The sequence below is a fragment of the Salvelinus namaycush genome, chromosome 8, assembly GCF_016432855.1.
Source record: "Salvelinus namaycush isolate Seneca chromosome 8, SaNama_1.0, whole genome shotgun sequence".
NCBI lineage: Eukaryota > Metazoa > Chordata > Actinopteri > Salmoniformes > Salmonidae > Salvelinus > Salvelinus namaycush.
In genome coordinates this window covers 57,424,861-57,440,157 of record NC_052314.1, presented here as the reverse complement: position 1 = coordinate 57,440,157, position 15,297 = coordinate 57,424,861, and the positions used below count along the sequence as shown (strand labels likewise).

The window sequence follows — 15,297 nt, the reverse complement described above, 5'->3', positions numbered from 1 at the left end:
AGAGAGAGAGAGAGAGAGAGAGAGAGAGAGAGAGAGAGAGAGAGAGAGAGAGAGAGAGAGAGAGAGAGAGAGAGAGAGAGATGCGTCATACCACGGAAACAACAGCAAAGAAAGTAAATTGGTATCTTGGAATCTATATTTACCAAAAATATTTTTATCGATTTTTTAAAATCAATATTACATGTCATGCGGTAGTCACTAATCACAGAGGCAGTTTTTCAAAAGACTAACGGGCAATGTTTGGCCGCCTGCAGTGAGGACTAAAACTGGCCTGGATTAGACTAAACCCTCTCTAATCTATCAATTAATCCGACAAATTAAGGAAGCAGAAATGCTCACCCTCTACTAAGAGAGGAGGTCATAAGGGTAATTATCAGATCAATGGATGATATTCAAAAGTTTACTCCAGTTACTACTACTACTACGACTACTACTACTACTACTACTACTACTACTACTACTACAACAACAAATGGTATCCTATTCCTTATAGTGAACTACCTTTAAGCAGGGCCCATAGGGAACAGGGATGGGCAAAAATGACAAATTACAATAAAAAAAATACCATAAACATCAATGTATCAAAATAAACTACAAAATACTCGTGTTTTGAAAAAGTATTTAATTAAAATACATGTACTTTGTATTTTAAAATACAGAAATACATTTGCAAGTAGCCGGCATGAACAGCAAAAGCATTCTCAGTAACAGTTACAGAAATGTTTTACGTGACTGTGATCCTGTTGCCTAGTCACTCTACCTGTATGTACATACCTAGGGTGCTTACGGAAAGTATTCAGACTCCTTGTCTTTTTCCACATTTTGTTACGTTACAGCCTTATTCTAAAATGGATTAAATAAATAAAAATCCTCATCAATCTAGACACAATATTCCATAATGACAAAGCGAAAACAGGTTTTTAGAAATGTTTGCAAATGTAAGGACTGGGAGACTATTCAGGATCGAGGGAAAGATGAACGGATCAAAGAACAGAAAGATCCTTGATAAAAACCTGCTCCAGAGAGCTCAGGACCTCAGACTGGGACGAAGGTTCATCTTCCAACAGGACAACGACCCTAAACACACAGCCAAGACAATGCAGGAGTGGTTCAGGACAAGTCTCTGAATGTCCTTGAGCCGCCTAGCCAAAGCCCAGACTTGATCCCGATTGAAGATCTATGGAGAGACCTGAAAATAGCTGTGCAGCAATGCTCCCCATCCAATCTGACAGAGCTTGAGAGGATCTTCAGGGAAGAATGTGAGAAACTCCCCAAATACAGGTGTGCCAAGCTTGTAGCATCATACCCAAGAAGACTTGAGGCTGTAATCGCTGCCAAATGTTCTTCAACAAAGTACTGAGTAAAGGGTCTGAATACTTATGTAAATGTGATATTTGTGTGTAGATTGATGGGGGGGGAAATATTTTTAAGCCATTTTAGAATAAGGCTGTAACATAACAACATTTGGAGAAAGTCAAGGGGTCTGAATAGTTTCTGAATGCACTGTTTCTCAATTGCCTCGTACCACCTGCACACCGACTCGGTACTGGTACTCCCTGTATGTAGCCATGATATTTTTGACTTGTTATTGTTATTCATTATTCACTGCGTATTTATTCCTCGTGTCACTCTTTATATTTTTTATTTCTATAATTTTTAATCTTTAACTCTGCATTGTTGGAAAAGGACCCGTAAGAAAGCATTTCACTGTTAGTCTACACCTGTTGTTTACGAAGCGTGACAAATACACATTTATTTCTTTGATTTGTTGTTCTTTATCTACTTCAGTTGAATGTACTGACTGTAAGTCACTCTGTATAAGACTGTCTGCTCAATTACCAAAATGTAAATAAATATGTGAAAATAACATACCAAAATTAACTGCAAAGTACACCTGGTATTATTATTGGCCTTGTTTTGGGTTGGACTTCATTAGAATAATACTCAGCATCCTTTGCAATTGTACAATTTTACATATACATTTATATTTAATTAATCTAGTAGATGCTCCTAGTACACCACAGTGCCATCAATCTTCTGATACCAATGCAGGGAGAAAGGGGGGCAAAAAATTGTGTACCGCTATAAATCAAATTGTACACAAAAGTATTTTGAAAATACAAATTACAGCTCTCGAAAGTATCTTGTTACAAAATACATTGGAGTTTAGCCCAGTGTAATACACATTTTAAAATACTCAGAAGTAATTGAAATACGTATTTCAAATACATGTAACAGAAATACTGCCAATCTCTGATAGGGAATAGGGAGTAATTTTGGACGCAACTAATGACTACAATTCTGCTGCTTCAAGTTCAACTGTCATTGTCAGTATAGCATATCAGAACATGAGAACATTGTGTATCGTAATGGACTCACCGAAAACACGAGACTGTATTTAAATAAAGACTTACCAACATTCATTACACACATGGCCAGGATGATAAATACTAGCCTTCCATCCATTCTGGAGATGAACAGGTTGAGAAAAACTGGGGAGAGAAGAAGAGAAGAGACACAACGCATGCAAAAACGACAGAAAGACTGAAGAGAGAGGAAACGGTGCAGAAGTGTAAACTCGTCGCTCTCCTTTCTCCCCACCCTCTCTTTTTCTATCCATACAGCCTTCTCTTCATCTTTGGCGTTTGCTGCTTATCTGTCTGCAAGAGTTTCTGCAAACTTCCTCACTTCAAAGACAGTTACAAAAAGAGAGAGAGAAAAAGAAAAGAAAGAAGTGAAATGAAATGAAGATGAGTGGAGGATAAGTGGGAGGGAGAGGCGGAAAGAAACATTTTGAATCTTTCATATTTAAACATTTTGGTTGAGTCAATCATGAGCCTGATTTTCACACACCTTCCAACAGTGAAGTGTGTGTTTGTGTGCCTGTGTGTGTGTGTGTGTGTGTTTTCACGCCGGGGTGTGTTTGCACGCTTGTGTGTATGTGTTCTCCAATAGGTCATGGTACACACCACTGCCAGGTACACCAGTTGTTCGCAGCAAGAGCCCTATTATGAGTTTGATTCCTGTATAGGCCTCATCTACAGGTAACTACCAAAATGAAGGAAACACCAACGTAGGGGGTTAATAGGGTGTTGGGCCACCACGAGCCGGCAGAACAGATTCAACGCACCTTGGCATAGATTCTGTCTGGAACTGGAGGGATGCGACACCATCCTTAGACCATAAATTCCATCATTCTGTGTTTTGTTGATGGTGGTGGAAAATGGTGTCTCAGGCACCGCTCCAGAATCTCCCAGAAGTGTTCAATTGGGTTGAGATCTGGTGACTGACTGACACACACACACACTTTCAACCCCCTACAGCATGCTTCTTTGAGACCCCTCTTTCAAAGTCACTGAGATCTATTCTTCTAGCCATGGTAGCCAAACTATTTGGTCAACTGGGCATTTTAATAAATGACGCTAAGCATGATAGGATGTTAACTGTTTATAATACCCAGGAAGCATCCTGTGTGGAAGCACCTGCTTTCAATATGCTTTGTATCCCTCATTTACTCAAGTGTTTCCTTTAATTTGGCAGTTACCTGTACACTATGTATTAATTATTGCTTGGGAATTTAGAGAATTTAAGGGGGATATTATAAATGTGTTGTTAGTTTGTGGATATTGTTGTGTACAACCTTACTTTTTAACTGTCATACATAAGCTGTGGATTAAAGTGTCTGCTAAATGACCATATTATATTACCTAATATTCTATTTAATAACCACATTATTATTATTATATTGTTTATTATCCTACGGGGCCTTCAGAAAGTATTTATACCCCTTGACTTGTTCCACATTTTGTTGTGTTACAGCAGAAATTCTAAATTGATGACTTTTCAGCCATCTACACACAATACCCTATACTGACAAAGTGAGATTTTTTGTTGTTGTTGAAATTGTTGCTAATTTATTGAAAATGAAATACAAAAATTCACATAATATTCACACCCCTGAGTCAATACTTTGTAAAAGCACCTTTGGCAGCGATTACAGCTGAGAATCTTTCTGGGTAAGTCTCTAAGAGCTTTCCACACCTTGTTTGTGAAACATTAGCCCATTATTCTTTTCAAAATTCTTCAAGCTGTCAACTTGGTTGTTGATCATTGCTAGACAACCATTTTCAGGTCTTGCCATAGATTTTCAAGTAGATTTAAATGAAAACTGTAACTCGGTCACTCAGGAACATTCACTGTCTTCTTGGTAAAACAACTCTAGTGTAGATTTGGCCTTGTGTTTTAGGTTATTGTCCTGATGAAAGGGGAATTCATCTCCCAGTGTCTGGTGGAAAGCAGACTGAACCAGGTTTTCCTCTAGGATTTTGCCTGTGCTTAGCGCCATTCCATTTATTTTTATCCTGAAAAACTCCCCAGTCCTTAACAATTACAAGCATACCCATAACATGATGCAGCCACCACTATGCTTGAAAATATGGAGAGTGGTACTCAGTAATGTGTTGTACTGGATTTGCTCCAAACATAACACTTTGTATTCAGGACAAAAAGTGAATTGCTTTGCCATTTTTTCTTTTTTCAGTATTACTTTAGTGCCTTGTTGCAAACAGGATGTATGTTTTGAAATATTTGTATTCTGTACAGGCTTCCTTCTTTTCACTCTGTCAATTAAGTTAGTATTGTGGAGCAACTACAATGTTAATCCATCTTCACTTTTCTCCTATCACAGACATTCAACTCTGTAACTGAGTTAGGAAGGACGCCTGTATCTTGTAGTGACTGGGTGTGTTGATACACCATCCAAAGTGTAATTAATAACTTCGCCCTGCTCAAAGGGATATTCAATGTCTGTTTTTTTTTTGTTTTTTTTTACCCATCTACCAATAGGTGCCCTTCTTTGCGAGGCATTGGAAAACCTCCCTGGTCTTTGTGGTTGAATATGTGTTTGAAATTCCCTGCTCGACTGAGCTACCATGACGATAATTGAATGTGTGGGGTACAGAGATGAAGTAGTAATTCAAAAATCATGTCAAAGACTATTATTGCACAGAGTGAGTCAATGTAACCTATGTGACGTGTTAAGAACATTTTTACTAGGCTTGTAATAACAAAGGGGTTGAATATTTATTGACTCAAAACATTTCAGATTTTCATTTTTGACTAATTGTCCCCAAAAAATTGAAAAACATTATTCTATTTTGACATTATGGGGTATTGTGTGTAGGCTAGTGACAAAAACGTCGAAAATGTTACCCATTAACATTTCTGGCTGTAACACAAAAAAATGTATAAAAGTAATGGGGGTATGAATACTTTCTGAAGGCGCTGTACTTAATTCATGTTTTCTTTTCTTCTCTTAATTCAACCATTACTCAACTTTTCTGTTCGTTCACACCCGTCCACTCCCACCCTCTATCGCTCTCGTTTTCTCTCATCTTTAGTATCTGGTTTACCGAGCCGTAGATGTGTAAAAAGCCCCGTAAAAACGATCCCCCTCCTCCTTTCTCTCTCTATGAGACACTTCTCTCCGTACTTTGAATATACGAAACAACCTAGGACCATCCCTCTTTCCCCACCTCCTCCCCCCGAAGTGTTGTTTGACAAAAATATATATAAATTCTCAAATTGTATAAACGGTTCTGTTAACAGTATGGATTTGACATTATATGTATTCTCCGTTTGTCTATCAGTAACTGTACAATTATGCCTACATGCACTTACTGTACTGTTGGGTAAGATTAGTGACTACTACACTTTAATTGACTTCACATACATTATAGGCTACAGAAATCGTTCCACAACACTTGATTGATCAAAATAATCACTGAGTAGGAATATTTGCTAGGTTAGGTGGGAGTTTCTCCTCCAGTGCCCTCCTTTCCCCCAGAAGTCCGTCGCTCTCTCTTCTGTGTCATCTCCCTGGTTCGGTCTTCTCAGCCCACATCAGAAAAAGATAATCACAATCAGAGAGCGGGAAGGAAGGCCTGATAGTAAGCTCTGTTTGAGACAACACAAGCAAAGCCCTCGCCTTTTAGATCAAATCAATTAAACTCAATCAAGTTCTATCCGACTTGAATCGCCCTTGATGCAATTGGATTAAGAACAGTCAAAACTAACTTTCTCCCCGCATCAGGCAGTTACCGTGGTATTTATTCCACCACACAGAGAGAAAATAACAAAGATAAGTAGATAAAAAATAAAATAGATTTTCAAATTACGAGTCTGAACACAGCTCTTAGATCAAGTTCAGTGTTTAATAATATTCACAAAAAAATAAAGAAACTTAAAACAAGCTCCAAGCTTGTATTTTTATTTCCCCCTTATTAATGCTGCGTATCTCCGTTGGGCTTCTAAAACACAATTTCTGACTCATCTTTTCTTCCTTTAGTCACATCCCAAACGGAACCCTATTCCCTGCCCATAGGGCTCTGGTCAAAAGTAGTGCATTCTGTAGGGGGTAGGGTGCTATTTGGAACAGTAGTAGTGTGATAATACCAGTAAGACACTGCCCCCTGGTCGTAGACCAGTCATTCCAACCAGTTAACCTGATGAAGAGGCCCTACATAGGCGCTACATAACGCCTTCATAGAGCATGATGGCAACCAATGTAGTAACACTCCATTTAAGACCACTGATTAGGGTTGAAGGGCTCATGACTAAGATGACATAAGTGTCTATGAATGCTGTATGAGCCGTCATGGAGGCGGTATTAATCTTTGTAGTACCCCCGTCACAGCTCTCTCATCCTGTGCTTTCTGAGCTAAAGCAGGCAGATCAGTCCTAAATGGCACCCACTTCCCCTATATAGTGCCCTACTTTTGACCAGAGCCCTAAGGGAATAGGGTTCCATTTTGGGCGCAGACCATTAGTCCCTTATTATCAATAACATCTCTTTAATCATTTATACAAATCACATATTCTCACTGGAAGTGAATTTACAGAAATAAACAATTCCCTCATTGCAATCATTGTCAAGCATCAGTTCATGTCAACAGGCAGATTTTGGAGAAGGAGAGAGAGGGTGAAATAAAGAGTGAGTTGAGAGGGAAGGAGAGAAAGACGAGAGGTGAGTTTAACGCCAAGTGAGCCCTCGGGGACGGGGGACGAAACGGAGTGTGAAGTTAAAGCGTGTGGGAGGGAGAGAAAACGGAGATACCAGAGAAACAGGCATGATCCTCGACAGAGAATACAGATATGATTCTGTAAACAACGACATCATTGTCAATAGGCATCACAATACCTAAACAACCAACCAAAACATTCTGCCAAGAAAGAAAAGACTTGGAAGCTAAACTTGTAGGACATACAAATGTTGGATCTTAATTTGATCACCCTGCACAGCAGAAAATGCAAACTTGTAGTGTATTCAAGGTTGAATAAAGTATTTTAAAGTTTGTAATTTCAGACTTGATTCACCCTGACATTTTTTTATATCTTTTTTTATCAACCCCTAAAAAAAAAACCTCCATAAATTATAATCCACACAATAATTCACGTCCTTTTGCTACAGGATTATTTTCCTGCTGTGAAAAACTGGTCAAATTAAAATCCTACACCTGTAAAGATGTCCAGATTTGGCTAAGAAACAAACATCATACATGCACAGCCAGGTGAATAAGAAAGAAGACAGGGTTATTGAAGTCTCCAAAACGACCACTGATCAGGGCCCGCATTCATAAAGCCTCTCAGAATAAGAGTGCTGATATTGGATCAGTTTAGCCTTTTAGATCACAATGAATACAATTACATGGTCAGATCCTAGAGTAACTATGACTTCATAGGATTTTCCTTCTTTAGTATTGTCTTAAGTACTTTCTAACCAGAACAAAGAGCAAGAAAGAGTTTACAGAACAGAATTCGTGAACAAAACTGCACATGGAAAACGTTTTGGTTCGGGTGGGTATTAAGTTATCATCATATACGAACGAATATGATCAACACATGTAATCTGACATCGGTGTAGAATGATATGGGTGTTAGAACAAGTCAAATGTACTCTAATGCATATACCGAACACAGTGCCACAAGGGACTTGTGCTACAGGGTGAAACCATTGATAAGGATCACATGATGTGTAAATATATTTTATGACATTTTCTTTTTAACCTTTATTTAACTAGGCAAGTCAGTTAAGAACAAATTCTTATTTTCAATGACGGCCTAGGAACAGTGGGTTAACTGCCTGTTCAGGGGCAGAACGACAGATTTGTACCTTGTCAGCTCGGGGATTTGAACTTGCAACCTTTCGGTTACTAGTCCAACGCTCTAACCACTAGGCTACCCTGCCGCCCCAACATGTCGAATAAAGAGTCACGTCAGCTCCATTTCTATCTGAAACGTACATGGCCAAGGTCTTGTTGATTGGCTCAGTATTCCACAAAGGGAGGGAGAAGAGTAAAAAGGCTGACAGCCAATAGGAAGAGAGGGAAAGAGAGAGAGAGTGTTTCTAACACATTGGAGAACAAGGGGAGGTCCTGAGACAGTTATGCACTTGAATGACAGGAGGGGGAGGAGAAGAGGCAGATCGAGAGAGGCAGATCGAGAGAGAGGTAAAGAGTCAGAAAAAAAGAGTGAATGAGAGAGAGACTGGAGAATGTGTGGTGGGAGAGGAGTGACGGGGTGAGAGCAGAGGGAGGTTCAGGAGTAGGGCTGTGGCACTCCAAACCCGGGCCTGTACTGTGGCCTGCCTGTGGGGGACTGAGAGTTGGGCAGAGCAGGGCCCGTGGGGTAGCCATACCCCCCAACCCCACCGTAGGTGTACGCAGAGGGGTAGGGGGCGGTGTTGGGGGCACTGTATTGCCCGAACGCAGACCCTGAGCCGGGGACACCAGGGAACGTAGGCTGGGTGGGGTATGGGCAGGCAGTGGCCGGAGGCCCAAAAGCAGGACGGGCTGAGTAGCCCACCGCTGAGGTGAAAGGTGAGCCGGGGCTGGGGTAGGGAGGAAATTGACCTGGGGGAATGGACGGGCCTGGGCCTGATACTGCAGAGGTAGCTGTCGGGTTAGGATGGGAGACGGGGTATGGGGTGTAAGGTAGGGCGGAACCGGGGCCGTTTTGGAAACTAGCGTGGTTGTTGGGATTGGAATTCTGCTGCGGTTGTTGTTGCTGAGGATGATGATTCCATGGCGATGACTGTGTCGTCGCTGGGTCTTGATTGGCGCTCGTTTGTGACGTCATGGAGCCGGTGGAGGCATCGCCCGCGGCGGTCTCCTTCTTCTGGCGCAGGATTTCCTGCAGCTTCTCTATCCGTACTCGTCTTTTGTGAGCGAGGGAGCGGAGGGAGAGGAAACGGTCAAGGAACGAGTCCAGAGACAGCTGGCCGTCCAGAAACTCATCTGCCAGAGACTGATGGAGAGAGAGATGAAGAGAGAAAAAGAAACAGAGTGAGAGTTAAAAGGGGAGACCAATGTCAATGTCTGAAAATGTATTATTTATGTATTATCATCGTCTTATTCCAACTGCTGGTCCTCTGCACGGCGTTGAATAGAGTAAGAGATAAGCTGATCATTTTGTCGTCATTGGTCCTGTGTTTTAGGATGGATACACATCTCCCATACTCATCATTATCATCCGTCGGTTTCATTTTCCGCCTGAGAAGTCTGTCACTGCGGCCTCTCACCTCTGACTCCGTCTCCGTGCTGGCGCCCTCTGTCTGAAGTTTGGAGAACAACCCCTCCGGCGATGCCTGCCCCATGATGCCATCTGGGGGGGAGTGAGTGAGGCAGAGAATGGAAGAGAGGGAGAGCAAGAGAATAAAAGAGAGGGGGCAGAAATGGAGAGAGACAGTGAGAGAGATAGCCAGTAAGACACCAATATAGAGGGAGGGAGTGTAAGAGAAAAAGGACAAATAAACACCTCCCACACACCAATGTCATGCCAAGCTTCTAAGTCCCAGTAGACACTGACAGCACAATGCTTCACGCCTGTTATTAAACACTAGGCTTGGGCGGTATACTGTATACACCGTATACCGGGGTATTTGGAAAAAGCTTTTTATTATATTTTTTTAATAGCGTCAAACTATGTATTTGACATTTTTCAATATTTGTAGCTACTTAAGTAAATACCTGCAGTCAACTTGTGCAATACGTTAGGAGATTGCGTTCTTCATTTCACCGGTCACATTATGAAGCTTACCGTAGTTCCCCAATTGAGCCAGTCATGTGTTTGTTTATAAATAGCACAACGGGAGAAAGCGAGCTAGTGAGTCCGTAGCGTTTCGATATCTATAGGCGAATCTCAGTTATGTGGCACACAAGAGGTGATGAAGTTACAATTGTACGCAATTCACGACTAAATGTTTGACATTTTTTCCCCCCGTGTGCTTCCTACTATAGTTTTTCCTTCTCCTCCGCTCTTCTCCCATCTGCTCCATGTACACATGCTGCTCTTCCATCAGAAAAGCATGCACCGCAACTTGGTCCATTTGAACAATTTCTCTCGGAAAAGTCCACTCTCCAAAAACAACATCGGTAGTTACCAACTATGCTTGTATAACTTTATGAGCTGAATTTGCAATAAGGTTCGTTTTCGCATGTTAGCATTTAGCTAACAGCGTCTATGTGATTTCACTATTTGTTTGTGCTCATTTTGTTAGCATTCTGGTAATAGAGTCCCAATGGGCTTTTCTTGCGTTTTTAGCGCCCCCTTCTGTGCCATGCAGGTAACACCGTAAATCCCAGGACGAGAGAAGGACGGTATGAAAATCTGGATACCGCCCAAGCCTATTAAACGCATTTAAAAATGAGAACAAAGTAATCTCATGAAGCACAGCCATGAAGCTCATTGTTGGATAAACATGGATACACACGCAACAGGACAATCTACTTTCATGCATCTTCAAAAATACCTCTGGTAGACTTCTCATTGAAGGCAAGCTTCCACAATTATGCTGGTTGAGTAAAGGTTAAAACCCTGTCAAGGTGAATCCCTAGGACTGATTTAGGGTTGAAATAACAATGCATTCCATATTACCTAATCACCTTCAGGAAAAACATGACATAACTATAATAGCAGACTTTACAACAGACACCAATTCCAGCCCTGCAAACGGACACCATCAAACACAGCTTCTCATGAAAAGCTTACAAAACAAGGCTGCATGAGCGCATGTACACAGATCACACGGCCTGTTCTGCTTCCTGACAATGCGCTGACGGCAGTGGAATGGGAGCTGATGCGATGGTATCTGGGGAGACCCTGGCAGACAGACAGACACACAGGCCAGATCTGGAAGCCTGGAGGGGGGGCTCTGTCTGTGTTTGACCAGTAGAGACCAAGGCTTAGTACTAAATGGCACCCTATTCCATATACTACCTAAGTAGTGCACTATACAGGTGACACAGACACTGTGTTTGACTAGTAGAGACCAACTGAGTGTCCAGGATCTGAACAGGCCACACAACATCTATCCCTACACTAGAAACTCTCTCTCCAAAGTCTGTTCCTGCCACATCTGCCTGTGTCTCCCTCCCTCTCCATCTTGTTATTTCTATTCCCATATCCTCTCTCTCTTCTTCTATTAGGTTGCTTTTCTTCATCTGTCACTTCATTATCCATCAATAACCTCCCATCTCATCCCTGGTCACAGTGTTGTCTGTAGGTCTCTCTGACTCCCTCCATCCCTCCCTCTATCCCTTACCTTTCTGGTCACAGTGTTGTCTGTAGGTCTCTCTGACTCCCTCCAGTTCAGAGTATCTCTCCACTAGATGTTCTCTTTGTCTCTCCAGGCGAGGCTTCATGTCCAGGTTCTGTTCTGCCAGGTTACGGTTGGAGGCCAGTGCCATCTCCCTCTCCAGCTGGATGTTCTGAATCTATAGACGAGAAGTCAATAATACATTGTATTTTTTTTAATGTATTTTTGACCGGGACCATGTACAACAGATAGTAGTGACCGGACGTCAACTTACATAGCTAGCTAATTCTCATAAACAACCCTAGCCTTGATCAGCATGTTAAGATCTCTCCCATTTGGGATAACGTTTTTTAGGATTGTGGATAGTGCGTTCGTCTTGGGGTCAGGCGACCCGGGTTCAAGTCCTGCTCAGGGCACTACTCTCTCCTCCTCTACGTGACTCTGTGATTGGTAGATCACGGGAATACGTTGAATGATGACATTGCCATACAGTATCAGTCTGTGTTTGACAGAAGCTGCCAGGTCCTCCCTTCTGAGACCAGAGTCCCGGCCATGCTAGTGTAGCGGAGATAAGAACGTGCCGTGAGCTCAGCTTGCTTGAAATGTTGCCAATTGGATCCTTCTCTATAGCTCGACTGGTTCGTACATTGTCAAGCTGACGTTCACGTGTGTTGGCGAGGGAGAGGTTCAAGCCCAGTCAGAGGGTAGTTCAGGGAGGCAACGCTATATGCTAAGCTATCCCACGGACACCGTTTACACTATGATAAGGACAGGTTTGCCTGGTGATGTGTTTCTCTCTATCAATGTTTTTTTTTTCTCTCAACTTTATTTAACAAGGAAGTCAGTCCCCTGCTTGAGATAATGAATGTTTTTTCAGGCAGACCTGGCTAGCCAAGACGGCAGCAACTTAACACGGCTTAACCAACAAGACGAGTTGGCCAGGAACAGGTCATTTTGCATCTAGCGAACATAACTCCCCACGTGAAGAGTGAAGACAAACAAATGAACCTCAATGGTTAGTGTTTTGGACCAATGGACAAAGGTGGAAGAGAAGTAAGTCAATATGACCTTGTAAAAAAACTGCTGATGGCAGGATGAGCCTGGACATTGCTACTGGTCAGAGTGAGATGAGACCTAGATGTCTATCTTCAGATTAATCATTAATTTAGGGCTTACATTGAGTAATAGCCAGGTCGTGTGACCTGACAGAAAAAGCAAGGTCTCAGCTCAGAGATAGGCCTATAGACAAGCTTGGCTATTCATTATCCCTTACTCTGATACAAAACACTAGAGGCATTTCAGTACGAGCGGTGCATCTCGACTAGCCTGGTTCCAGATCGTTTTTTATGCCGTCTTGCAAACTCCTGTGGTGAGTGTCCTGCCTAACATGGCGTATGACAATAATAAATGACAACAGGAGTTGGTTAGAGCACAAACAGATCTGGGACCAGGCTACATCTCAATCTGTACAAAACACAATAGACAGACAATAAGACAAAGCAAAGACGTGATTGCTTACCTCATCAGATTCCAATGCCATGGACTCCACCCGCTCTGTATTGTCCAGCAAATCCTCCAACTCGGATTGGCTGAGGTCCTGAAGCTTGTCCATTGATTTGCCAGGACCGCTGTCAATCAGATGGAGGGAAAAGTGAGCTGTCAATGTCATCAGTTTACTGAACATAGATAATTTGAGAAAAAAAATTGAAACTGACAGGATACAAAATAGATCCACACAAACTGATAAATGAACAGGCAGTCTGATAAAATATTAAATGGGAAATTATTTTCTAGACTATAATCTAGCGTTATCATACAAGACAGAATTGACAGTTTTCTGTGAGCACTAAAATGTTGCATTGTTCCGCCATGATACTACATACTAGAGCTGGGCGATAGGGACAAAAATCCATATCGCAATAAATTGCCTGAATTTATGCGATAATGATAAATAGAACAATAAGTTTATAACATTGTGCACCACTTTGTTTTTTTAAACTATCCTTTCAACCACTACTAGTTCGATGTTTGTAGCCATCAATTGTCCCATTATATTCACCCATATTAGCAAACTTATGTAATTTCAAACTTCACATTTCTCTAGAATAGGCTACTTATCGTAATGAACGGTATCAGCAAAATGCCTGCGATAAGTGATCGGTATGGTCGGTGTTAAAATTTGATATGTCTCATTTTATTGGCCAAGCTCTACTACATCCATTTATGGCTTTGATAAACCAGACTCGAGCTAAATCCTGATCAGGCCTAAGTTACTTCAGCTGCTTGCTATCTTGGCTACATCTTTGCCTAGTCATTAAACATGGGCCACATTCAGTAGGCAAACGTTGTAGTTAGAAATAACATTAATAGATCTATTTATATTTTTTACATTTGAGTAATTTTGCAGATACTCTTATCCAGAGAGACTTACAATTATCTTAAGATAGTTAGGTGAGACAACATACCACAGTCATAGTAAGTACATTTTCCCTCAATAAAGTAGTTACCAACAAAGTCCTTGCTAGTAGGAAAAGACTATTGCAGGGAATTGGTTTCTTATTTAAGATACTCTTGATGAGGTAGGGTTTCAAATACATTTACAGAAGATGGGCTGGGACTACGCTGTCCTGGCAGTAGGGGGAAGCTTGTTCCACCAGTGTGGTCCCAGGACAAAGACGAGCTTTGACTGGGCTGAGTGGGAGCTGACCCCCTGTTGATATATGTCGTCAGGGTTCCTTATTCTACATGTCAGAGAGGCATGTGTGTAACGTTCCACAACATTGTGCCCTGCTGAACGCACCCTAGCTATCTTGATTGATGGCTTGCCATCAGCTGACCGACACTAATAATGTTGTCAACCAGCTATAGTTAGCCACAACACGCAGACTGGCTATCACATTATAAAGCAAGTTAGCGGGCAAAATTAATTACGTTATGCTGCTAGCAAATCAATTAATTCGTTGCGACAGGGCACACAACATTAACGGGCATCAACCTGTGTGTGGGTGACGGATGACGTAAAACGGGCACGGGAGCCCTGACCCCAATAGACAAGGCAATCTGGTTGAGTGAAAATAGCCGGTAAAAGAAGAATCCAACGTAATTTTACGGGCTGGTTAGCCTTAACTGGTTGCTCGAGTTCCGTGTAGAGATGACAACAACAATCGTTATGATCACATTCAATGAAAGGCACTCTTGCTACCGTCAACTTTGCGGAAAGCCCACCGTTCGCGATCTCCAAATCCTCAAAAAAACGACGTCATTCGATCGTGTTGCTTGGCGTCGGGTACAGCAGTCCAACAATAATTTCTTCAATATCTGTTCGACGATAATCCTCAAAATGGATTAAAGAATAGCTATGTTTTATCAGCAATATTTGGAAAGTTTCACTTCACACTACCACAAACCGCCGCCATTTTTGGAATGACCTATTTCTGCTTCCGGGGGGGGGGGGGGGGGGTTATTAAATGCAGTGTCAATAATTCAATGACCTTTCTAACTAAAGAAAATGAAAATATATTGTGATCATGTTGGTGCTTTAACCACAGCATTGTTAATTTCTTGAACCTGAAAGCAAATCTTTAGATAGCATGAACAGTTTATTCACTTCTTTGGGCAATGGTTTCATCCAGCGCGCATCTGATTTGAAGGGAAACCCACCCCTACGTGACACGATTATTCCATGAATGCCAGCAGGGACAGGC

At 41.8% G+C, this 15,297-nt stretch overlaps 2 protein-coding genes across 4 annotated transcripts in view; both read right to left on the bottom strand.

The window, feature by feature from the left end:
• LOC120052218 (T-cell surface glycoprotein CD5) overlaps positions 1-1,570 on the bottom strand; it is a 3,833-nt gene extending 2,263 nt beyond the window's left edge. Inside the window, exon 1 of the mRNA XM_038999042.1 lies at positions 1,537-1,570. Coding sequence (XP_038854970.1) covers positions 1,537-1,570 — 34 coding nt within the window. The remainder of the gene's footprint in view (positions 1-1,536) is intronic.
• A 6,585-nt stretch (positions 1,571-8,155) lies between these two features.
• LOC120052896 (vacuolar protein sorting-associated protein 37C-like) lies at positions 8,156-15,016 on the bottom strand. Of its 3 annotated transcripts, none has more exons than XM_039000100.1 (5): positions 14,796-15,016; positions 13,113-13,221; positions 11,600-11,771; positions 9,578-9,660; positions 8,156-9,303 (listed from the first exon to the last, which is right to left on the bottom strand). In XM_039000100.1, the coding sequence occupies exons 2-5, from the start codon at positions 13,203-13,205 to the stop codon at positions 8,596-8,598; spliced, it is 1,056 nt and encodes a 351-aa protein (XP_038856028.1). In that variant the 5' UTR covers positions 13,206-13,221; positions 14,796-15,016; the 3' UTR covers positions 8,156-8,595. The 3 variants fall into 3 exon arrangements, with proteins under 3 accessions (XP_038856028.1, XP_038856026.1, XP_038856029.1); XM_039000098.1 differs by having other exon boundaries at positions 14,819-15,016; XM_039000101.1 differs by lacking the exon at positions 14,796-15,016 and adding an exon at positions 14,589-14,785.
• Positions 15,017-15,297: the final 281 nt, after the last annotated feature.

Bases quoted from the DNA above. Each gene is read 5' to 3' on its own strand.
- LOC120052896 (XM_039000100.1), bottom strand. From the start codon at position 13,205: ATGGACAAGCTTCAGGACCTCAGCCAATCCGAGTTGGAGGATTTGCTG. The intron at 9,661-11,599 runs GTAAGGGATAGA...ACTCCCCCCCAG, and splicing joins ACAACACTGTGACCAGAAAG to ATGGCATCATGGGGCAGGCA. The intron at 9,304-9,577 runs GTGAGAGGCCGC...TCTCTCCATCAG, and splicing joins GCACGGAGACGGAGTCAGAG to TCTCTGGCAGATGAGTTTCT.